This window comes from Podarcis cretensis (assembly GCF_951804945.1).
Source record: "Podarcis cretensis genome assembly, chromosome: Z".
NCBI classification, from domain to species: Eukaryota; Metazoa; Chordata; class Lepidosauria; order Squamata; family Lacertidae; genus Podarcis; species Podarcis cretensis.
Window position 1 is genome coordinate 47,368,514 of NC_137184.1, and position 23,686 is coordinate 47,392,199.

General features: G+C 43.1%; 1 protein-coding gene across 4 annotated transcripts in view; it reads right to left on the minus strand.

Moving 5' to 3' along the window:
* TEX11 (testis expressed 11) overlaps positions 1-23,686 on the minus strand; it is a 47,318-nt gene that overhangs the window by 18,198 nt on the left and 5,434 nt on the right. For 2 of the 4 annotated variants that reach the window (XM_079962700.1, XM_079962698.1), the window contains exons 4-18: positions 22,400-22,484; positions 21,276-21,355; positions 15,275-15,355; positions 15,051-15,170; positions 14,710-14,790; positions 14,465-14,550; positions 12,744-12,801; positions 12,528-12,623; positions 10,388-10,469; positions 9,813-9,891; positions 9,157-9,308; positions 8,207-8,292; positions 6,898-7,035; positions 4,159-4,261; positions 2,061-2,176 (exon numbers count right to left, since the gene is read on the minus strand). In XM_079962700.1, coding sequence (XP_079818826.1) covers positions 2,061-2,176; positions 4,159-4,261; positions 6,898-7,035; positions 8,207-8,292; positions 9,157-9,308; positions 9,813-9,891; positions 10,388-10,469; positions 12,528-12,623; positions 12,744-12,801; positions 14,465-14,550; positions 14,710-14,790; positions 15,051-15,170; positions 15,275-15,355; positions 21,276-21,355; positions 22,400-22,484 — 1,443 coding nt within the window. The remainder of the gene's footprint in view (positions 1-2,060; positions 2,177-4,158; positions 4,262-6,897; positions 7,036-8,206; positions 8,293-9,156; positions 9,309-9,812; positions 9,892-10,387; positions 10,470-12,527; positions 12,624-12,743; positions 12,802-14,464; positions 14,551-14,709; positions 14,791-15,050; positions 15,171-15,274; positions 15,356-21,275; positions 21,356-22,399; positions 22,485-23,686) is intronic. The other 2 variants (XM_079962699.1, XM_079962701.1) reach the window with 2 other exon arrangements.

Below are 23,686 nucleotides of genomic sequence, written 5' to 3' on the forward strand. Positions count from 1 at the left end.
TTGGCTTCAGCGATGTGAGCGATTGTCAGCATTTGTCAGTTGAGTTAGTGATTTTCGGCATCCCCCCCCCCATTTTCTTAAATGTGAGTCCCCCAAAATAGGGGGCATCTTATACACTGGAGCATCTTATACACAGAAAAATATGGTACTTGCTGGGCATTCACATACAATCAAAGGAATTTGCTGTCACAGTGCAAGACTGGAGTACCATGAATTCAAACATAGCAGAAATGAAATGTCTTGGCACAGTCTCTGGTAAGCAAAAGCAATTAAAAGTTCATCAAGTGAGGTCCTCTTATAAGGGCCACGGTCCCTGGAAGTTCATTTAAATGACTGCCTGGGACAGAGCTTTACAGGTGGTGGCACCTACACTTTGTAAATACATTACCGCCATGAAACTAGGATGGTGGCAACAACATGCTCTTTCAGGAGCCTCCTTAAGACTTCTTAAAAGGAAAGAAAAGAAAAAATCAACAGGCTTTGTCTGGATAGCATTGCTGGAAATTGTCTATGCTGATCTCACAGACACAAGTTAGAGAACTGAACTTGACAGATTAGAGAACTGGGCCAAAACAAACAAGATGAATTTTAACAGGGAGAAATGTAAAGTATTGCACTTGGGCAAAAAAAATGAGAGGCACAAATACAAGATGGGTGATACCTGGCTTGAGAGCAGTACATGTGAAAAGGATCTAGGAGTCTTGGTTGACCACAAACTTGACATGAGCCAACAGTGTGACGCGGCAGCTAAAGAAGCCAATGCAATTCTGGGCTGCATCAATAGGAGTATAGCATCTAGATCAAGGGAAGTAATAGTGCCACTGTATTCTGCTCTGGTCAGACCTCACCTAGAGTACTGTGTCCAGTTCTGGGCACAACAGTTCAAGAAGGACACTGACAAACTGGAACGTGTCCAGAGGAGGGCAACCAAAATGGTCAAAGGCCTGGAAACGATGCCTTATGAGGAACGGCTAAGGGAGCTGGGCATGTTTAGCCTGGAGAAGAGGAGGTTAAGGGGTGATATGATAGCCATGTTCAAATATACAAAAGGATGTCACATAGAGGGAGAAAGGTTGTTTTCTGCTGCTCCAGAGAACCGGACACGGAGCAATAGATCCAAACTACAAGAAAGAAGATTCCACCTAAACATTAGGCAGAACTTCCTGACAGTGAGAGCTGTTCGACAATGGAATTTGCTGCCAAGGAGTGTGGTGGAGTCTCCTTCTTTGGAGGTCTTTAAGCAGAGGCTTGACAACCATATGTCAGGAGTGCTCTGGTGGTGTTTCCTGCTTGGCAGGGGGTTGGGCTTGATAGCCCTTGTGGTCTCTTCCAACTCTGTGATTCTATTCTATGATTCTAAGTTAACTCTGCCTTAACTCTGTATTTTAGTTTTATCTTCTTATCTCTCTTTGTACACTACTGCAAAATTTTCATATGGTGAGAGGTGTATAAAACAAACAAAAAGATGCCCGCGTTACAGGGGGTTGGACTAGATGACCCTTGCCGTCCCTTCCAATGCTACAATTCTGCAATCTAGATACCTAGGTAGCGCTGGGAGAGACATGGGAATGTAGGACGCTGCCTTATGCTGAGTCAGACTATTGGCCCATTGACCTCAATCTTGCCTATGCAGATTGGCAGTGGCTCTCCAGGATTTCAGGTGCCGTTGCAGATTGAGCCAGGGACCTTCTGAATACAAAGCAGGCACTCTGAGCTATGGCCGTCCCCAGGATATGTTAGTCTGTTTTGTGTACCCGATCTCAAGCAACCATGGAAGTATTTATTAAACCCATTTAATCTTGTAAGTGGGAGCTCTCCCACAGAAGCGAAAGGGGTGAAATGCCACACACTGATTTATGTGCGCATGCACACCAGCAAGGGCTACTAAGAACAAAGCCAGAGAAAGAAAACCAAATTTTCTAGACCCAATGCATTTCTCTGCAAAGTAGACCTGCGGAAGTTTAATAAAGAAAGACAAGCTGCAGGTGCTTCACTTATATGAAAATCAGGAAAGAAAATAAGGATAGAAGCCCCCCAACTTTTTTTTTTTTTTTTTTTACCTCTAAAGCAAACTGGGCAGCTAATTTCAGGAGGTTAGCCAAACTTTGTTCTGTCATCCAGGTCGTTGAGTCTGGGTCCGTTACGGCCCTTTCCATTTCATCAATTGCATGGGAAGCTTAAAAAATGAAGAAGAAGGTGGAGGTGAGGGAACAGGGAAGACATTAATGATAGGCTGCACTAGTTCATACAAGAGTGGTTGTGGTTTCTCAGATCAGCAGCTGGTTGTTCAAGGCATACAGGTGTCCTATCCTGAGGCAACAAAGTGCTCCTATAGTTGTGAATGTACATGGCTTGTCTATCCACTGTGCTCATTACTATGGTTACTAAACCCCTAATCTGATCCCTTCAAAGGCCAGGCATTCCATTTTTTTGCCAAATAATCCACAGATGGAGTGTCTTTAGCTCTGTATGTATAACCAAAAGCAAGGACAAACCAGGACAGATCTGCATACGCTGAGCTATATGCATAGATGCAACCCATAGAAATAACAACTCTAATGTAACATGCATCTCACTACAGCACAGAGGACAGTGAGGTGAGCTCAGCAAAGTCCAGGGGTAAACAGGCAGATCCACACCACATGTTTCAAGTACTTTCAACACACATTTGAAGCACATGACTTCAACCCAAAAATTCTGGGAACTGCAGCTTTCTCCTCATGGGGTATAATTCTCGGCACCTTTAACAAACCACAGTTCTCAGCAGGGCTTTTTTCAGCTGGAACTCACTGGAACTCAGTTCCATCACCTCTCAAGTGGGCACTGTTGCCCATTATAGGAAAACAAGGGAAGCACTCATGGTGAGTTCTGACATCTCCTTTTCTAGAAAAATAGCACTGGTTCTCAAGATGATATTATGGCCTTAGCTTTTGTAACGTGATTCTACTGTATGAACCAGCATGTTAAGAGTTCGGATATTCCTCACTCCGAAAGATTTCTCTGAGTGGCTTGCTAGTCGAATCAGTTTGGAGAATGTAGCAAGTGTAAAAGTTCTCAAAAAAGCAACTCTCATCCTTACACAAAGAAACAAACTTGGATTTAACGTGGTATATTTGAAATCCCAAAATATACCATCCTGATTCCAAATACGTGACCAAATAACTGTGGTCAAAACCACCGATGGTATACACACATAGGGATAATAGTTACAGTTAGCATTCATATAAATACTCCCAATACCTGCAACCAGGAAAGAAGCATGCTATCAATATAGGAAACCCTTATCTAATCATGACTATGTATCTCTTTTCTAAGATAAGAGAGAGTTGCTGGCATTCCCAGATGAATGTCACTGACCGTGGCACTCAAAACAGAGAGCCAGTATGGTGCTGCAGTCACACAGTGATGTAATAGGACCTGGGAGACCTATAAAATGGGAAGAGGAAGAATCATGTAGGCTACCTTGAGCTCCTTAAAGGATATAAAGGGGATATAAATGCAATAAGTGAGTAATAAAAACACACAATCTTGAAACCTCTGTAGCCCCCTTATCATTCTGCTAGATGACATGTTCTGACGTAACAGATTCCAAAGCCTCAGATCTCGTCACTATAATTGCCAGTGAATTCTGTCCCTCTGTAACATCAAGAATGCTAAGCCAAGTTGCTCAAACATGCTATTATTCCATGAGATAATGTTGGGCAATCCCACTCACACTGACCATTCACTGCTTCATTGCTAGGATGTGACATGGGCCTGTCTCTCTCCCCTTTAAGATGCTCTAGGTTTCAATTTCCATAGGCTCAAATCCACACTGTAGAAAGTGGGTGGTTGTGGCTTCACTACACCTGTTTGGCAGTCCTACATAGAAGGGAGGCAGAAAGCAGTTTCCTCTGCGTAACTTGCATACCCTTTTCAACAACAGGAATCTATTCCTGTAGAAGGCGGTATTGTTACAAATATAGCTGAGGACAAGGATAGAGAAGACAACGAGACAGCTTGCTGAAGTTAGAAGCTGTAATGTTTAATGAGTTTAAGGACAGAAAACTACAGAACCCAAAGTTCCCTACCCACTTTTACCTCTAAGTCCTCCTGGGCAAGATAGGAAATCCCAAAGCAGAAAATATGACTAAATATTCCACCACCTTCTGTTTTTACCTGCTGCCACGTCATTCTCCAAGATGGCAATTTTATAGAAATAAAAATAAGTGAATATGCAGTTGGGGTGGTGCCTCTCGGCTTCCTTCAATGCCTCCTTAGCCTGCAGACAGAGGAATTAGCAGGATTGCTGATTAAGTATTAAAGCAAGGACAACTAACAACAATTAAACACACAGGATGCACGGAACACATTGATATTATTTACATCATTTCACAGAGAACTTAGGGCAAGAGCCACCAGCCTGGCATCCAGGAAGTCTTCTAGTGGTGGCCCTGGGCAGGTGCCCCAGGTTTCAAGCTTTCTTTTATTTTATTTTTATTTTTTAAGTCTCTAGCCCTCCTAGAAAGAAAGTTAGGCAGCAAAAAGTGCATGTCTCTTCCAAGTGATTTCTGTGAAATGAAAATGGTGTGTGGCTACCTCGTATATCTTTCCTGGGCCTGAGGAAATGTTTCCTGTTGCAGTGAATTGGACTAGATTACCCTCAGAGTCTCTTCCAACACTACAAGTATGATCCTATATTAGGCAGCACCAGTATCGGGGAGGGTGGGTGTCATCTACATAATAAGGACTAGCATGACATGGTTGACGTCCAATAGTAAACATAAGGTTGTCTCTAATTTTGTATCATATGACAAAAGCAGTCATTTTGTGTTATGCCACGCCTCCTTTGTGGTAGCCATTTTGTGACTGGCAGCCCGTATGCTCTCAAAATTCAAAATGTGCCTATATATTTGAAGCTGTTGGCAACCCTTGACTTGGGGGTTCAAAAACCAAAGGGAAAAACTATTATCATCATGAGGTTAGATTAACCGCGCAAGACAAAAAACTTACTGTTCTGTTGCTTCATTTAGGGTTACCTTTAGCCAGTTTTTGTTGTTGTTAATAATAATAATATAACAAATAAATTAATTTTAACTGTGCACAGTTTGAATGCATACATATGGCGACAGTCTGTTAAGTAGTATGAAATAATTAATAATATTTAGATTGGGCATGCCTGCTCAGTACTAAATCCCATTAAATTCATTAAAATGTGTCACTGCAGGCTTGCAGCTACTGGTCCAGGTTGAAGTCTCGTGTTGTTAGGCAAGGCTCTGAATAATGTGGGGTCCAGGATATCTTAACCTGAGCCCTTATATTCCAGCCTGATCATTGAAGTCATCTAGGGCAGCACTGTTAAGTTGTCTCCCATGTTACAGAGGCCCAGCTGGCCTCATTCAGAAGTTGGGCATTTTGTCTCACAAGTTCTATGCTAAAATATCTCGAGCGGCCAAGCCAGCTGCCTGAGTGATTGCTTTGTGTTATTACTATGTTGCTATATACTGATGTTTGGCAAGAGGATGGTGTGTAAATACTTTTGCAAATAAATAGAACAAGAGCGCAATCCAATGCTCTGCTGTGCACTGTAGGTTTCTAGCAAAAGGGGCTGCCTCGGCTGTTGCAACTATGCAGGTGAAAAGAAGAAGCAGGACATGAGAGCTTCCTATTAGAGGATTTGAGGTGGGGAGATGAATTGGAACCACGTGAGGAAGGGCCATGCACACAGCCTTGTTTCCTGAGTAGTCAAGTGCAAGCACAAGTTTGTGACCACAGGTGAGGGTCAGAGGATGCCAAGAGCTTCTATGAGCAAGGCAGAACTGGCTGCAACAGTTGCCTGGGCTGCAAATGATGTTCCTTTAGGTGTTTGCAGTATAGTCTTCTGTGCCTTTGCAACAGACCACACGGGTAATAGAACCATAGTTTCAGCTATCAACTACCACACGAATATATGCAAGGAGAAACCACATTTTTCAGATGAATTAATGTTAAACTTTAATAACCTAAACACAAGGAGGAATTTGGACAAGTACCCTTCCCTCTCTGAAGGCGAATGATTTCCATCACTGGGTGGTGATGACAAGACATGCAAAACCTGATTGCAGCCCTTGCTCCTAACAACCTTTTGTTGGGCTGGCATAACATACATCTCCAACATTAAATTAATAAAGAAAAAACATCCTTCTTGCGGGATGGGTTTTAATAGATAGGAGAGGATATATTAACTGCAATTTATCTCTCCGGGCACCCACGTGTGTGGCACCCACGTGTGTGGGATGAAGAGAGATTAAAAGTCCCACCCTTAGCAGCAAAATTAAAGGAATTGGCTGTCAGGCCTTCTTTTAATTAAGTCCAGCTGCGAAGTGAGCTGACTTCCTCTTTTCGTTTACCCCCCTTAAAAAAGAAATCAGACAACTGGAAGCTGCCTTAAAATATGATATACTTACTCATAGTCTTGCACTGGTTCTCAGCTACAGCAGCAGTATATACATATATTTACAGTAAAAGCAGTCTCAGGCATACTGCCTGATCTGGAGCAAGTGGACATCCGTCCTCCTGCACAGCCGGTCAAAGAGCGGGGTGCGGGGGGAATACATCTTGACTGTTCCCACTCAAGAGAGGAAGGGAAATGACGTCACACACTCTACTAATTGCATTTCTATGGTCTGAGTGCCTGCCAATCAGCCACACAGCTCTGTGGCAGTCAGCCCCTAATCTTACTATGTAGCAAGAATAAGCAATGTTAGGTTTGGCTGCTACATCTCCCACATTTCGAAAGGAAAATTTGCCCGTATCCCCACCCCACAAAACACCCCAGGCCTGATAATATTAAACAGAAGCAAATTTTAAGACTTTCCATAAGCTCATGGAGAAGGTTAAATTGGAAAAAAACATCAGCACCTGAGGCTGGAGAAATACCTTGAGAGGCTCTTTCAAGCGAAGAAAGCAAGCAGCCATATTCCTTTCCAAACTTGCAATGTTGTTCTCTATTTGTCTGCCTGAGCAGAGTTTGAATGAGTAAGTGTACCACTCAAGGGCTTCATAATACTTTTCTTCCTAGAAAATAAGCATTGTGTCTTAAACTGATTGTATTCTGTGAGTTCCAAGCTCATGGGTTGTGAACAAGTATGCAGTTGTTCTGTTCTTCATCAATAGGAGGTTGGAGAGCATGGTGACTTCTCAAAGCCAAGCAGGCTAGGATAACACTGATTATTTAGATCTCAGAGTTGGGGAACCACCTGCATTTTGAAAGGTATGTACTGCAATCCAGCACAACAATCCTTGCTGAAAACCACTAACACAGCCCTTGAAAAATACTGGCTTAGGAACCTCGAGCATAAAAAATGAAAGAGGCTGCATTTTATTTCATTTCATAACCAGTCCACGTCTGCTAAACTAATTCCTGTACCTGTTTATTTTGAAAGCTCAGATACCCAAAATACTGGCAAAGTGCAAGGTGAGTGGGAAGGTGTTCCAAAGGAATGCTACATTCAGGGTTCAGCCCACAGACTGCTTGCATTCACCATACATAAGGAGTTAACCACATGTGGTAGTCAAATAATAATAATAATAATAAAATTAATTTATATCCTGCCCTCCCTGGCCAGAACTGGGCTCAGCGCAGCTAATATCAAAAATATATAATACATTAAGACATAAAATTCAGCAATCGACTGAAATACAGCTTAAAATCGGATTAAAATCAAAATAAGATCAGATGGCTACCAGCAAATTATAACTATAACTATAGGGGTTGGGAACCTTAAGTACTCACCAGGCTCAGCTATTTGTATGAGCCAGTGAGAAGAGTTAGAGAGGCCATCTGTATGCAGGGTCTTGTAAAAGGAGAGGGGTCAGACTGAGCCCCGACCAAAGGCCTGGTGGAACAGCTCCGTCTTGCAGGTCCTGCGGAAAGATGTCAAGTCCCGCAGGACCCTGGTCTCTTGCAACAGAGCGTTCCACCAGACTGGGGCCAGGGCCAAAAAGGCCCTGGCTCTGGTCGAGGCCAGTCTAACCTACTTGAGGCCCGGGACCTCCAAGATGTTATTGTTTGTGGACCATAAGGTCCTCCGCGGGGCATACCAGGAGAGGCAGTCCCGTAGGTACAAGAGTCCCAGATTGAATAGGGCTTTTAAGGTTAGAACCAGCACCTTAAACCTGACCCTGTATTCCACTGGGATCCAGTGCAAGAAGAAAACAAGAAGAAAAACTTTGCATGGCTCCAAACCTTATAGTATTTGGTAGCTCTGTTCCACAGAACATGGTGCAGGTGATCCAGTGTTTCAGGACGAAGAAACTTTCCTTGGTTGTGGTCTGAGGAGACAAAGTTCAGCACTTCACCAATTTTAGAGCATCAAACATATTTGCAAGGACAGGAGCAAAGTGCACTCTATTAAAAATCCTCAAAGCCAAACCAAAATGTGACCTTATCTAAAGCTGGACTCTTGGCATCTTACATAAAGCCTGGTTCTGAGAATGCTCAATCAAAGTTAAGTCCTGCCTGTCACTTTCACCCAAGCAAATATGCTTAAGATAATCTTAAGGGCGATATATCCTGAACCAGTGTGGCCCATTCCTGACAGGACAGCCAGGGAAGAGGAGGACGACAGCATTTGCAGTGGAAAAGTGGGTCAGGGATTCAAAACCACCTTCCTCTGCCCCACTTTCCCCACAAACCCACTAGCTTACATTTGTCTAGAAGCCTAGGTCATTGTTAATAACTGGGCAGAGACAGAAACTAACTGGCCTAAACTGTTATCATATGGAGCTGCTGAAATTGATTTGTGGGCTCCCAGTTCCTGAAGTTCCTATATCTTGAACTGGAATGGCATGTGGGATGGCAAAAAGGAAGCTGCTGCCTGGTGGCTGCAACAAGGGGAAGGGGACCATTACTGAGCCTGAAGCCCCTTAAGGACCACCTGATCCCTTATACTCCCCTTCAGTCACTGAAATCCTCTGATGGGTCACTTCTGGGGGTTGGCCTTCATCAGGGACTGAGCGTTTAGTGTGCAGGCCCTGCCCTGTAAAACTCCCTGCCAGTAGGGTGGCAGAAACCACCCCTTGCCTTCTCTCAGATACGTCTTAAAAACTGCCCCTTTTAGACAGGCCTGACCAATATTATTTTTTTCTTTTTACTGAGTTACCACCAAGGAGCATCAAAAGAAAACTGGCACAGACCTGCAATAACGCCTTCAATTATATTTTGGGCAAGCGACTCATTCATTGTCTGTATCAGGAGTTCAATCTGAAGAAGACTGATTTTGCCAAAATCCGGGAATCCTTTAAACCTCTCAGCAAGTGAGTCCAAAAAGTCTAGTGCGATGGTCTGCCTAGATATGCAAAGAAGATGCAAACAGGTTGGGCATATGGACTGCCAGTCAGGCAACAAGAAAGGCAGGTAGCATTCATGAATTGAGTTTCCAATAGCAAAAGAACCTAGATTCCTAGCCACCCACACTGCCCTCTAAAGGGAGAAAATTTCAGTCACTCTCTGATGCTCTCACACCAAAAGCTTCATGAAACACTGCCATCCTGACAACAGACCGTTTAGAACTGCATACACCAAATGTATGTACACCTGTAATAATACTAATTGCAGGCCTCAATCTGCTCACCCAAACATCTCTCCAAAACGGTTTGAGCACCTAAATGTGCCCGGATGAAAGAGCCATTGCCCCTTTATTTTCTCATCGTTCCCAATACTCCTGTAATTCTTCTCTTAAGGAATTCTACCATGACAAGCCATGCCATAATTTGAGTTCCTTTGTCTTCCTTAGCGTCTATTCTGCTTGATGAAAAACTACTACTGGTCAGGATCCCTTAGATAGCTGTACCTCTCATGCTCCAGCAGCAGTTTTGCTACATCCACAAAAAAATCTAGGGTGAACCCATGACGCAGAAGTTCATCAATAGCTGGAGAGGGAAGGAAGTGGCAAGGTTAGTGTGTCACTGAAAGCAAAGGGTGGAGAGGAAGATAAAATCAGACAAACAGAAACATCAATACTATTCAGGTTTTGATTTCCAAGTGCTAATCACAGAATCCAGATAGACAGGATTGTAGCTGATTTGATTAACTTGGGTGGGGTCTCAGAAAATACTGAATGTGCATAGTATAAAAACAAATATCCCTCCAAATCTATGCTAATGGCACTGAAGAAGGAAAATATTCACTTGGGTGAATATGGACTGAGAGTGCAAGCACCTGTACTGTAAAGAGCCATTTTTCTACTTTGCAGTTCATACTCTTTGTTAAAAACAGAAGAGGCTCATCAACTAAAACACCGTGCAGTATAAAATGAAGTTGCCTCTGTTGCCATAGATTAAACAGTCCTGGCACTTTCCCTCACAACTCAACCTTCCTTTACAGGCATGATGCCACATGTGACTTATTTTGAACAAAAGATGGTACCTGCGCCAAGTTCTGCCTCTAGCACATCACCTTTCAGGAGAATCCTAATTTTCAAGAACAAACCAGCTGGATGCAAATCTTCCTGTAAATCAAGAAATCAAGACATTATTTTGACAGCCAAACTATTCTTCACCATATTCAGGATATTTTTAACTGGCTGCTGTCAGAGCTTAGCTTATTCATAACTCTGAAAGAATGTCAAGGCCCTCTCATCAGCACTCCCCAAAATATATATTCTAAATAATCTCCTAGAATAATTTTAAACATCCTTAGCAACAAGTCAGCCAGCACTGCGATTATAATTTCTCATCCCAGAGACTCAAAACTATATTCTTTATTTTTTTCAGAATTCTCATATGGAGAGTGGGAGAGGAGAAATTGCCTCTTTACTGTCTCCAATATCCCGTCTTCTTCTGAGATAGCAGAGACCCCAGGAGTATCAGCTGCCCGTCACACCAAAGATCATTTAAAGGGGTAAAGGAGGATGCTGTTCGCTCTCTGCATTCACACCATACATTAAAAACACCTGACTTCCCCCCAAAAATCATGGGAACTGAAGTTTACCCCTACAAAGTTATAGTTCTTTAAATGTATGGTGTGCAGACACATCTGCTCTTTTGTAAACAAAACAAATAAACTCCATACTTCCTCACACTACTCCCATGCTGGCATCAGCCACAATCAGATAGACCATGGGTAGGCAAACTAAGGCCCGGGGGCTAGATCTGGCCCATTCGCGTTCTCAATCCAGCCCGTGGATGGTCCGGAAATCACTGCGTTTTTACATGAGTAGAATGTCCTTTTATTTAAAATGCATCTCTGGGTGATTTCTGGGGCATAGGAATTCATTCATTTCCCCCCCAAAAAATATAGTCCAGCCCCCTCCACAAGGTCTGAGGGACAGTGGACTCGCCCCCTGCTGAAAAAGTTTGCTGACCCCTGAGATAGATGAACTAAGAAGGAGCAAAGAAGGATGGAAGCCACTCCCTCACTCTGCCGCTACAAGGGGAAGAGGGGATAAAAGGAAAAGACTCCTTTGCCCCTGGACAGGGCAATAATAGCAGGTAAATGACTCTTCCAAGCACATTATGCAGCTATTGCTTTGAGAGTAGGAATTGGTAAAGGTAAAGGTAAAGGTACCCCTGCCCGTACGGGCCAGTCTTGACAGACTCTGGGGTTGTGCGCCCATCTCACTTAAGAGGCCAGGGGCCAGCGCTGTCCGGAGACACTTCCGGGTCACGTGGCCAGCGTGACATTGCTGCTCTGGCGAGCCAGAGCCGCACACGGAAACGCCGTTTACCTTCCCGCTGGTAAGCGGTCCCTATTTATCTACTTGCACCCGGAGGTGCTTTCGAACTGCTAGGTTGGCAGGCGCTGGGACCGAGCAGCGGGAGCGCACCCCGCCGCAGGGATTCGAACCGCCGACCTTTCGATCGGCAAGCCCTAGGCGCTGAGGCTTTAACCCACAGCGCCACCTGCGTCCCCAGGAATTGGTACTACACTGCTAATAAAGCTGCTGCACAGAGCAGCCCTGAATTCTCATGTCTCTATGTGAAACAGCAAAGGGCCTCACATCTTGTAAGGCAACCCTGAATTCTCCATTCCGTGTACGAAGTCTTAAATGTCTGGCAACTGTGCACAACCTTCATGGAAAACCAGATGCATTGTGTCAAAATCACAGCATAACCCTATGTTCCTGCTAAAATCATACAGCCATAATGGTTCAATATAACATAACTCTTAGGGTCAGTGACAAAATTTTCATAAGGATCAAACAATGTTCACAATGCAGTATACAAGCTTTCAAGTTACAGAGGACTCTTCTGCAGACCAAAAGTTCAAGATTACCCAGGAGGGGAGTTAATGGAAAAATGAATGCTTCCAAATGTAAGTTTAATGGTGAACCCTTGTTTGCAGGTTGTTTGAGTCATAAGGTGAAGATAGAACAAAATTTTGTTTCAGACTGAAATGTAGAGTTTAGTGATAAAAGCAAAGAGGCTTAGGGGAAAGATACTGTTTCTGGAGTAGCTCCACTGACTGCAGCACTTAACTCTCAGCAGAAACAAATCCAATCCATATGCTTAGAGCACAAGCAACTCACTCAATCCCATGTCTTTCAAACAGCTGTTTGCTCCCTCACCTCATTAGCCATGGTGACAGCCACAAGAGCTTTATGTTCATGACCTCTCATCCCCGAATCCAGATAGACATTACTTAGTAACCGCAGTACTTTAGCCTACAATTAAAAATAAATGAATATATAAACTCAAAAGGCTGGCATAAATGAATCCGTTCTAACCCCAGAGGAAAACAGATTCCTCCATTGGGCTACATGTGGTTTACAAAGATTTCTCACCTGCATTGCTTTTCCATTGGAGTATTTCCTATCCATCTTTCCAATTTCGTAACTCTGGCTGTTGAAAAGGGGGAAACCGACAACAGACTAGTTGATTATTCATAGCATAGAAAAGACCCACTTGGCTATATTCACAGGAAATAGCATACTGTGTAAGAATAACTATATCCAGTCCACGGTACCAATTTTTCTCTTATTGTTTTACATGAAATATTCCACAGTGAAGAAATTATACTGTAGATTATCCACTGCAAAGATGGTGAATTCAATGGGGTGTCATTTACTAATCACCTGAAGATTCCCCAATGCTCTGAATGGTAGGTGGTCCTCCTCTCCACCGAGGGCTCTTCAGTCATAGACCCATCTCCCCAATTCAGCTCACACGAAAGTGTTCAAGCCTTATTTCAAATGGCAAATTTCAAGCTGGCTGTCTACTCATAAATGAATATTGTCAGGAATAAGTGTCCTAGCCTGTCCCTGCCATCTCAAGGGACAAGTTAGAGCCTATGTCAGCAAACGTACCAGCAAATAAGCAACCTAGTCAGCTGCTTAAAATCCAACATGAATTATATTTTGGGACAAGATGGGATTCAAGATTGTTCACCTCTTCCTCTACCAGAAATAAATTCATGATGGAGCTTTTCTGTGAACACTGTTTACTTTAAAAGATGTACAGTGGAACCTCATGTTACGGACAGGATCCATTCCAGGTTCCACACAGAACTGACGCAAGCCGAAATGCCGCGTCTGCGCACGCATGCAGCACAATTTAGCGCTTCTGCACATGCGTGAGCAACAAAACCTGGAAGTAACCCATTCTGGTACTTCAGGGTTGCCGCGGGACGCAACATGAAAACACGTAACCTGAAGCAGATGCAACATGAAGTGTGACTGTACTGGTGTAATCCCCTGTTCACTGGCCATGACAGGTCATGGGTTCCTCAACTTTGGTCTAATGTCTGCTTCCTTTAAGAAAAAAGCAGCTTTGGGAGGGTTCAATCTGGAGCGCAGCAGCAGAAGGAAAGAGTTGCTGTACCCTCTCGGGTCACTGCTTCTCTTCATCAAACCACCCAAGCTGCTGTCTCCACCTTCCAAATGCATGCTAACTTCCCTTGGAAAAATGCTCTCACAAGACTAGATTTTCTTGCAATTGCAAACAACCTTTAAAGCCACTAGATGGTGCCAAACGACACAATTCAAACCAACGCTTGTTTGCCTTTGGTATATCCGAGACAGGACATTCTATCTCTATAGCCTAGAAAAAACAAAACAAAAAAAAATGCCTGCTTGTCCTTTTATGGGAGGAAAGGGCAGCATATGCTATTGGCAGGTACCTTCTGTTGCAACATTTTAATGCTTGCGGAAACCATTTCTATTCAGTCAGGCTTATGCAGGTGGTTCAGAAGGCATCTTTCAATAAAAATTTATGATGTTAAGATTTAAATGGTTTTTAAGTGGTACCTCAGGTTACAGACGCTTCAGGGTTACAGACTCTACAGGGTTACAGACTCAGTTAGGAACTTTGCTTCAGGATGAGAACAGGAATCGCGTGGCAGCAGCAACGGGAGGCCCCATTCAGCTTAAGAACGGACCTCCAGAGCAAATTAAGTTCTTAACCTGAGGTACCACTGTAAATCGCTCCAATTATTTAATCAATAGCGGTACATAAATATTTTTTATAAATATATACTGAATAAGCAAAAGACTACTCATGGAATTACCAGAGCCAAAAGGAGCTCTCTTCATATCTCTTCTGTGTGTATCCTTCCACACCAAAGTTATAGCACAGGCGGGAGAGGTAACAGGTCTGCAAATATATGAAACAAACGTACTGCTGTGTTAAAAGGCCAAGATGTGTGTGGAATAGTTGAAACATTTCCCCTAATTTTCAGTGAAGCACCACTGCAACAGAATAGAGAACAAATGCATTAAAAACTATTATAAAGACAGTCTCATGGATACTCACCTTTTGTGGCAGGCTCATCAGGATGTTTTTGCACTGAAGAACACATGTGACTGCTTTCTGATGATTTCCTTCAGCAACTGCCTGAGAAAGCAAAAGAACAGGCCAGTAAACTGCTAGGTTGTGCCACAGGTCAATTTTAAATTGATGTTTCAAAATTCTAGAAAACTATGTATTGGAAACACGTTCACAGAAAGAGTGTGTCAAGTTCTATGAATTAAAAATGTGGAAGCCAGTGAACTGCAGAAAGCACATCATATGAACAATACGAATGAAGACAACACTCATTACATTGCCATAGCACTACCACAGCAGCTTGGCATTTATTTTTTGCACCAACGTACCGATTCAGCCTGGAAAGAGATAATTTTGAACATGCCCTTCTCTATATCAGATTTGTGTTCACAAATATCAGTCTCTCTAGGACTCCTCTTTTTCAGCAGAGTGTAGAGTTGTTTCAGACTCTGCAAAATGAAGCAGGTAATATGCTTAAAAACAACCAACAAACCATGGTATTTGCTAAAAACACACCAAAAAAACATTATTGCACAGGAAGGCACAAACTTACATCCAAAGCAATCTCAAAAAATTCATTGGCAAGATCAGATTTTCCAACATTCGCATAGCCTTTCCCAGTCTTTGTAGCCATCTGGATCATAAAATAAATTCGTAAGTTTAAAACAAAACATGGACATTGGCCTCTATGGAATCCTACAAAACCAGTACATATTTTCAATAGAATAACAGAATCGAGAGACCTTTACAACAGTTTGGCTGGTTTAAATTAGAGATCGTGATCCTGGCTTATGGCTTTTTGAGCTGAGACCAAGAATCAAACCTGCATGCTCACCCATCATGCATAGCCTCATGCCTCTGTGCACCTGCTTAAGTGCAACTGTCACATCCTTCCCGGACAGCACTACTGGGAGTGGGAAGGACTGCATTCTGAAATCATGGAGCATCGCTGCCATCCAGCGCTAGACAATGCTGAGCTAGATGGACCACTGGTCTGGCAGTGCAGGGCAACTTTGCTGGTATCTTGCCAGGCTCTAACCTGACTCAGGACGATTCAACCTCTTAAAAAGACCCAGACTTCCCAGGAGGAAAGAGCAGTCCAACTCCAGAACTGGTCCGAAAGGCCTCAATATCCATGGAGACACCTCACCAGGCCTTCCTCCAAAGGCTGTCCTGGAAGGACCCACAGGAAGGTTCCCTGACTCACATGCTTCTCAGTCTGAGTCTGAATCACCTCCCAGCTCCAGACAGCATGCCAGGAAGGTCAGGTGGCCACTCAGTAAAGGACCCCCTACGTGGAAACTCAGAGGAACATAGCAGCTCATGAGCAAGGGGGTCCTTGGCAGTAAAGGGCTGCTCAAGAGCAGAATTAAATGCACTTGGTCCTGGATGGAGTTTGAGAGACCAGACTATGCAAGTTCTCAGTTGATGACTAGCAGCTGCTGAAGCAACATACATCTTTCAGCTCCCAGACTCTTCTAAACTGACTTCTTTGCTCTACCTCTTGACGGAACTCCAAACCTATGTGCTCAAGTCTTCTGTACTGCACTCAGTTATGGACATTGGTTTATGACCTTTTGACGTTTGCTTCTCCTGGGCTTCCTGTTTTGGAGGCTCCTCTGGCTCTTGACAAGCGCTGTTGTTTTCGATCCCAGCCTGTGGCTAATCTTGTTGCACGCAACTACCCTACCCAGTGCTCAGGACCTGGGACTTCAATTTGGATGGAGGACTACTGCAATTTGTTTATACCAAACTAGGGAAGTGGTGCAGTACTGGTCTACTAATCAGGACATGAAGCCACACCCGTTTCATATCCTAGAAAGTAAACCAGGAATAAACCAATTCCCCATTTTGGGTGTAATGGGGAGCTGTGGTTTAAACAAGCCGTAACAGAAGTGTCAAAAGCAGGTGCATGCAAGGAGGAGCAACAGGGGAGCATGTGAGCACAACGTCTATCATCGGGTTTATTACCTATAATTTATTAACTGTGGTAATAAAGTAGTTCATTAGCCATGTTAATAAAACTGATTGTTAAATGTGAGGTAGACCCTACCTGACATTCTGCTTCATAAAAAACTGCAAACAGCAAATACTTTAGAATTATTATAAAATATAGTGGTACCTTGGTTTACAACCTTAACCCATTCCGGAAGTCCAGTCTTAAACCAAAGTGGACTTAAACCAAGGTGTGATTTTCCATAGAAAGTAATGGAAAATGGTTTAATCCTCTCCAGACGATGAAAAGCAACCCCTAAAACAGCAACTCAATACAGTGGTATCTCGGGTTAAGTATTTAATTCGTTCCGGAGGTCCGTACTTAACCTGAAACTGTTCTTAACCTGAAGCACCACTTTAGCTAATGGGGCCTCCTGCTACTGCTGCGCCGCCGGAACATGATTTCTGTTCTCAACCTGAAGCAAAATTCTTAACCTGAAGCACTATTTCTGGGTTATCGGAGAATGTAACCTGAAGCGTATGTAACCTGAGGTACCACTGTATGAATTTTACTATCTAATGAGACAATTGATCCATAAAATGAAAGCAATAAACCAGACTGCAATCTACTAGCCAGTATCAAAAACTGGCACTGACCTACCCATTGCCATTGGAGGGACAAGACGGGAGGGGGGAGTTTAAGGGGTGTGTGGAAACACTCAAACTGGAGGAGCAAGGAGCGCGCATGGGGTGCTTGTGGGAAAGGAGGTGGCTAACTTGATGCAGGAGAGGGGCTTAAGTGGGGAGGGAAGGAAAAACACTGAAGGGATGAGGAGCATGCATGGGGTGTGCGCGGGGGGGGGGGGGAAGGAGGCGGCTAACTCACTGAGGGGACGCTTCTGCCCAATGCCCCAATCAGCACGATCTTTTGAGATCTCCCTCTTGTCAAAGCAGCTGAGCTGCAGATTGCTGAGGGGACGCTTCTCTCCCAAGCTTCTGCGGGGCTTGCTCTCCTCCCGCAGCTGCAAGGGAGAGAGTTGTGAGCCTTCCAACCATATGGCTGGCGGGCAAAGCCTCTGTGGGGATTGCTCTCCTCCTGCAGAGGCTTGGGAGAGAGTTGTGAGCCCGCCAACCCTGCCACTGAGGGAGGAGAGCAATCCCTGCAGAAGCTTGGGAGGGAAGCTGCATGCCTGTCAGCCATATGGTTGGAAGGCTCACAACTCTCTCCCTCACAGCTGCAGGAAACACCGTGATGACCCCCTTCTTCGCTGCCAGACAACGGAAGTGTGGCACCCAAAACAGAAGTGCAGCCACAAACGGAGTTCGTTCAGAATCCAAAAAAACCACACAACCTGGAGCACTCATTTCCAGGTTGTAATTAGTTGTAATCCAAAATGGTCGTATACTAGGCTGTTCGTAAACCGAGATACCACTGTAAAGGTAAAGGTAAAGGGACCCCTGACCATTAAATCCAGTCGCGGACGACTCTGGGGTTGCGGTGCTCATCTCGCTTTATTGGCCAAGGGAGCTGCGTACAGCTTCCGGGTCATGTGGCCAGCATGACGAAGCCACTTCTGGCGAACCAGAGCAGTGCACGGAAACGCCGTTTACTTCCGGGGAAGTACCTATTTATCTACTTGCACTTTGACGTGCTTTTGAACTGCTGGGTTGGCAGGAGCAGGGACCGAGCAACAGGAGCTCACCCCTTTGCGGGGATTGGAACCGCCAACCTTCTGATTGGCAAGCCCTAAGCTCTGTAGTTTAACCTACAGTGCCACCCACGTTCCTGAGATACCACTGTACCTGCATTTAAATATTTGAAACAAAACAACCAGGTATAAACAAGTGTGGATCCTGGCACTGGCAGAAAAAACTTACTGAACAATTAAGAATAAACAGAAACGATTTTGAAGGGACTTCCGGGTTGGCAATGGCGGAGTTCCTCCGATCGGGAGGAATTTGCTCCGTGGAAATTAGGGTCTGACCGCCATGGCGAAGGCGGAGACCCGTTGAAATCACAGGCGGGAGAAGCTTGTGAACTTGGGATTCGGCTGGCACCTTTTGCCCCTCCCCTACTCGCGGGGAAACCCTGATTTGGGGATCCAGAGCGAAGTGGGGTGAGCGGCGCGGTGCTTTGAATCGACTGCTTCTTTCACGGAGTGAAGCCGCATCGCTGTTGCCAGAGAGTGCTGACTTTTTCCTGTGGACAATTTGACTTTAAACAACTACCCGTGAGTAGAACGGAAAATTGGATCTTTAAATTCATTAATTTGGCATCGAAGCGGGAAGGTTTTAAACAGGAAGACCGCCTTCCTCTTTTGCAAATAGATTGAAGCAAAGACGTTGCAAGTTAAAGCCTTGGAAAGTATTTTGTAAAGGATTAAATCTCCATCGGTTAAAACTATTAAAAAGCCCCCTTGGAAGCAAGAGAAGAGGGGGGAAATTTTGGAATTAGTGAGCCTGCAGGAGAGAGTGAAAAATTAAATTACTACTGCTCTGAACCTGGAAAAGGGCTGCCAGCAGAATTAACGTTTTGGGAGAGTTCATTGACTGTGAACGGATAGCATGTTGACAGATGGCTAAATAAGAGAAATATATTGTTTCCATTGCCCTCTTCTGCGTTCAAAAAGGAGGAAAAGTAATTGAAAATTGAAACTTACTTTATATTTTAAAATGCGCATGAAAGGATCGATACAAGTGGAGATTGTTTCCCTCTAGAGGGAGCTTTTTAAACTGTTACAAGAGTGGGGTTTTTCCAGCTGCAAGATAAGAGCTGTGAGAATCAGAGATTGACCTTGGACTTTAAGAATGTTGACAGAAGGAGCATTAGTGACTGTTTTATGTAAGATAAGCTACTCGCTGGAACAGCTTCACAAAAAGACGGATGTTATGAATTCCAAACTTGAGAACTTGGAACAAAAAGTGATAAATTTGGGACAAAAAGTGACCATTAATACAGAAATTGCTCAGGATTTGATACAGGAAACTACTTTGACAGGTCAAACTGGGGAGAAGAAGGAGAAAGTTGTGGTTGTTGAACCTAAAGTAATACAAGTGGAAGCCCCAGCCTTTCAGAGGCAAATTGAGGACTATAAGTGGAGGCCTCTTATGAATGAATATAGAAAAAGTCAGAATTTGAAGTTTGGAGCCCTGCCTGCACTGGAGAGGGAAGGTTGGATAGACTCTTTCATGCAGGGATTTATTGACCTTTGGGTTCTGAATCTGGGTCAGGAGGTGATTGGAGTTGTGGGGGGTCTTTGGATCTGGAGGAGTCTTGAAACATGATTTGAGATATTGTATGGACCTTGGTTCTAGTTGTGGAGAGTTGGCTGGCCTGTCGAGAGGGAATGGGGGCATGGCTGGGTTGGGGACTCCCCGAGACTTGCTCTTCAGCATTTTCAGCATCAAAGAATATGAAGAAGAATTGCAGAAGGGACTTGGAAAAGATTTAAGAGCCTCGGACAGAAGATCTCCAGGTTGATGAACTATATGGAATGGACGGAAATGATTGGCAGAATCCGAGACCAGGGAGAAGAGATGGTGGTAGAAGATTGGGAAAGTCTAAAGTTTGTACATAGAAATATTGTAAAATTAATGAGTGTTTGAAAATTGTTGGAATGAAACTTTATGGCTTTAGCAGAAATGCTATAAGAAGTATAAATAAGTATTTTAGTATTAATGGAAAATAAGGTTAAAAATATGTTAAGACATTGATAATGATAAAGATACAGAAAGATGGAAAGGATTTGCTGAAACAAGTAACAGAAGTGGAATACAAAAAGGGAGGTGAGAGGAAGTCAATGAAATAAGGGAATGAAAGATAGACTAATGAAATGGTATGCTATATGTTTTTTAAATTATTGTTGTTTCGTTTTGTTTAATTTAGTGTTAAGGTTGTGTTTTGTATTGTTTATTGTATTGTTTCTTCTTTTGTTCTTGTCTGCCTTAAGTTTGAAAAGTAATAAAGATTATTTTTTTTTAAAAAAAGAAATGATTTTGAAGATGACTTTTGCAGCACAGGGCTTTGGATTAAATTACATATATTAGTAAGCAAAGAGGAAGGATCTCAATGACAGGAATTAATGGCTCCTTATGGACGGATACCTTGGTATAAGATGTTAAAGAAATAAAACTCCACTGGACTCCAGAGAGCTATTCAACCAGACTGGAGATTCAGATACCAATTGTTCCATAGTTCCATAGTTATGGAACAATACAGACAGCAAAACAATGTACTGAACATTTATGGTTGGGGAAGGGGCTGGGATTTGTACTCCATGATTGTATACATTATAAAAGAACAGACGTGAAATACAAAACATCTAACCACACATTTTGGTACGTCATTTGAGTCATTAATTATTATTACTGTTTAATCATTGCAAACGTTTTCTAAACAATGGATATGATATTTTCCCAGGCAAGTTTAAAGAAACTATGAAACCCATTTCTTTGTGTCTAGCACCCTCTTAAGGTCCATGTAGCACCAACTGAAATCTATCAGTATAAGAAAAAAAAAAGGCAACAGTTGCAACTTTATAGGCTATTTAGTTTTTCAACATTTTGTGAAGCTGAATCAAACTTTAGAGAGTAACAGTATGTTATTTAGTTGCAATTACCAAAATCTGCCTCCGCACTTTCTGCTCAGAAGGATCATCTCCTTCAGAGGACTTCATCAGTTTGCAGGCCACGTGGAGCACTGTAAAGCAATATGCACATGCTTAAACACCAGACATATGTTATCTATTGCTGTCAACACCACTAAGTACACTAAACATGGAAGAGGTCAGCATATTTCCTTGCAAGCAGGGGATGGGGAAGAAATTTGATTCTGTTTGCACTTAAACATAGCCACACTTCAAAATCTGCACTTCTCTGAACTTTCTATTGCAATTATGCAACCAAGCAAAGTGTAACAAAAATGCATATACTGGGGTAAAATTCACAAAAGCATGCATATACTGGGGCAAAAAAAAAGATACAAAAATGCATATATGGGGTAAATTGTGTCACAAAAATGTGAACATCTGGCAAAATTGCATACAAGAATGTTTATATTAGGAGAAACTCTAAGCTAGGGACGTCCAACTCCCAAGAAACTGTGATCTACTCACAGAATAAAAAACCGGCAGTGATATACCCATTGTCATAAAAAGACTGGCAGTGATCTACCCAAAGTTGTTGAGCTTTCTTTAAGAAGCCAAATTTGTGGAGCTTTTTTAGGAAAGGCAAAGTTGGGGGCTTTTTGGTAAGGAGATCGCTGAGGGGCCAGAAATCAACCAGGATCTACCAGGAACACCAGTAGATCACAATCTACCTGTTGGACATGCCAGCTCTAAGCCTAAGAATCTGATGATTTGAAGGCTTTAAAAAAAAGGTATTCATGAACTGATGTGGAAATAAGCAGAGCTGAACTTAAAACTGGAAAAATAATAAAAAGAGACCTGAGGCTGTCAGATTTGCACATCCTTACTAGCCAGTGAGACATGCTTCTTTCAGTATACCAGTCACCCTGTCCTAATTTAGGCCAGTCTCTAGGTAGCAATTAAAGAATAATAATCATAAAGTGTGCTTTCATTTAAAAATACAAAACCAGGCAGTGGTACCCATAGGAAGTCTGGAGTCCTTGTCATTTGCAGTACCCCTTCCCCCTTTTGAGACTTATACAAATTTCAAAGTAACAGGAAACATTTTACTCTTTTCAGTAAATGCTTAGTGTTTATGGCAGAGATGTCATACATACACTGAACTTTCTGCACATCAGCCATAACACAGTTTTTATTTCTTGCCGTGGTCCAATTCCATAAACTGAGTGCAGTTTCTTCAACCTACAGGGACGGAAATTGAAGCCTGTCAAAATCCATACAAGCCATTTGAAATGTTTTCTAGGAAAAGCATCCCAATTATCAGAGCTGTACAATCCTCCTGGAAACTGGAAAAAGGAAGAATGGGAGCTTGTCACACTGTTAAGCACATTATGGTATCCTTTTCCATACAAAGATTTGAGATGATGATGTAAGTGAATAAAAAAACAGAAGACACCATATGTTCTCCCTTCCGATAATCGCTCTCGATTATCACTTCTGTCACACACATGAACATACAAGCTGTGTCACATCAAGATATTTTATCAGACTCAAACACATTCTACCCTAAAGAATATTGCATAACATGGACTCATGCATAAGGTTGGAACGAACTTTTCAAGGACATTTAGATCCCCAAGAGCCCACAACCAGGTGACTGCCCCTTCTGAGGTGACTTGAATGGGAACTTTTTGGTTTTGGTGCCCTATTTACAGAATGCTTTCTTCGGAGAGACCCTTTAGGAAACAACTCTTTTATCTTACAGTGGTGGGTGGTGCCCACTAGGGCACGAGCTGCAGGCAGAAGACAAACAGCAGATGGAGCCAGAGCTAATGACAGAACAGACAACTTATTTCAATTTAGTCCCCATCCTCCTCCCTGCTTAGTTCTGCTAGGTTATCAATGGGATGGCGGCGGAGGAGGAAGCCGACAGCTGGCAACCCTTGGACTGGTTGTAAGTAGGAAGTCGAGGTTGGCAGAGAGTGGACTGTGGTTGGTGGGGTGGCACCTCGTTTGCCCTAGTGAATGAGCCTCTGCTACAGCTTCCGACCACAGGCAAATACATTTTTTAAATTTATCCAGGCATTTTAACAACACATTGTTACGAGTTTGGAAAGGGAGTCAGTCTGGATGATACCCCCTGTGCCTTCTCTCATCATCTTTAACTGCTTTCTTTTAGCTTTAATTTTCTCCTCTTTTTTATTATCACCATCATCATTTAAATTTGTATATCACCCTATACCAATGGTGGCCAAACTTTTTTCAAAGAGGGCCAGATTTGATAAAGTGAAGGGCCAACCAAAGTTGTTGAGCTTTTTTTTATGATTTTACCCTAAAGTTGTTTTTTTAAGGATTTTACACTGCAAATAAAGTGCCACAGGGGCCAGATTAAACTGACTGTCAGGCCCCCGAAACGGACTTTAGACATGCCTGCCCTGTGCCTA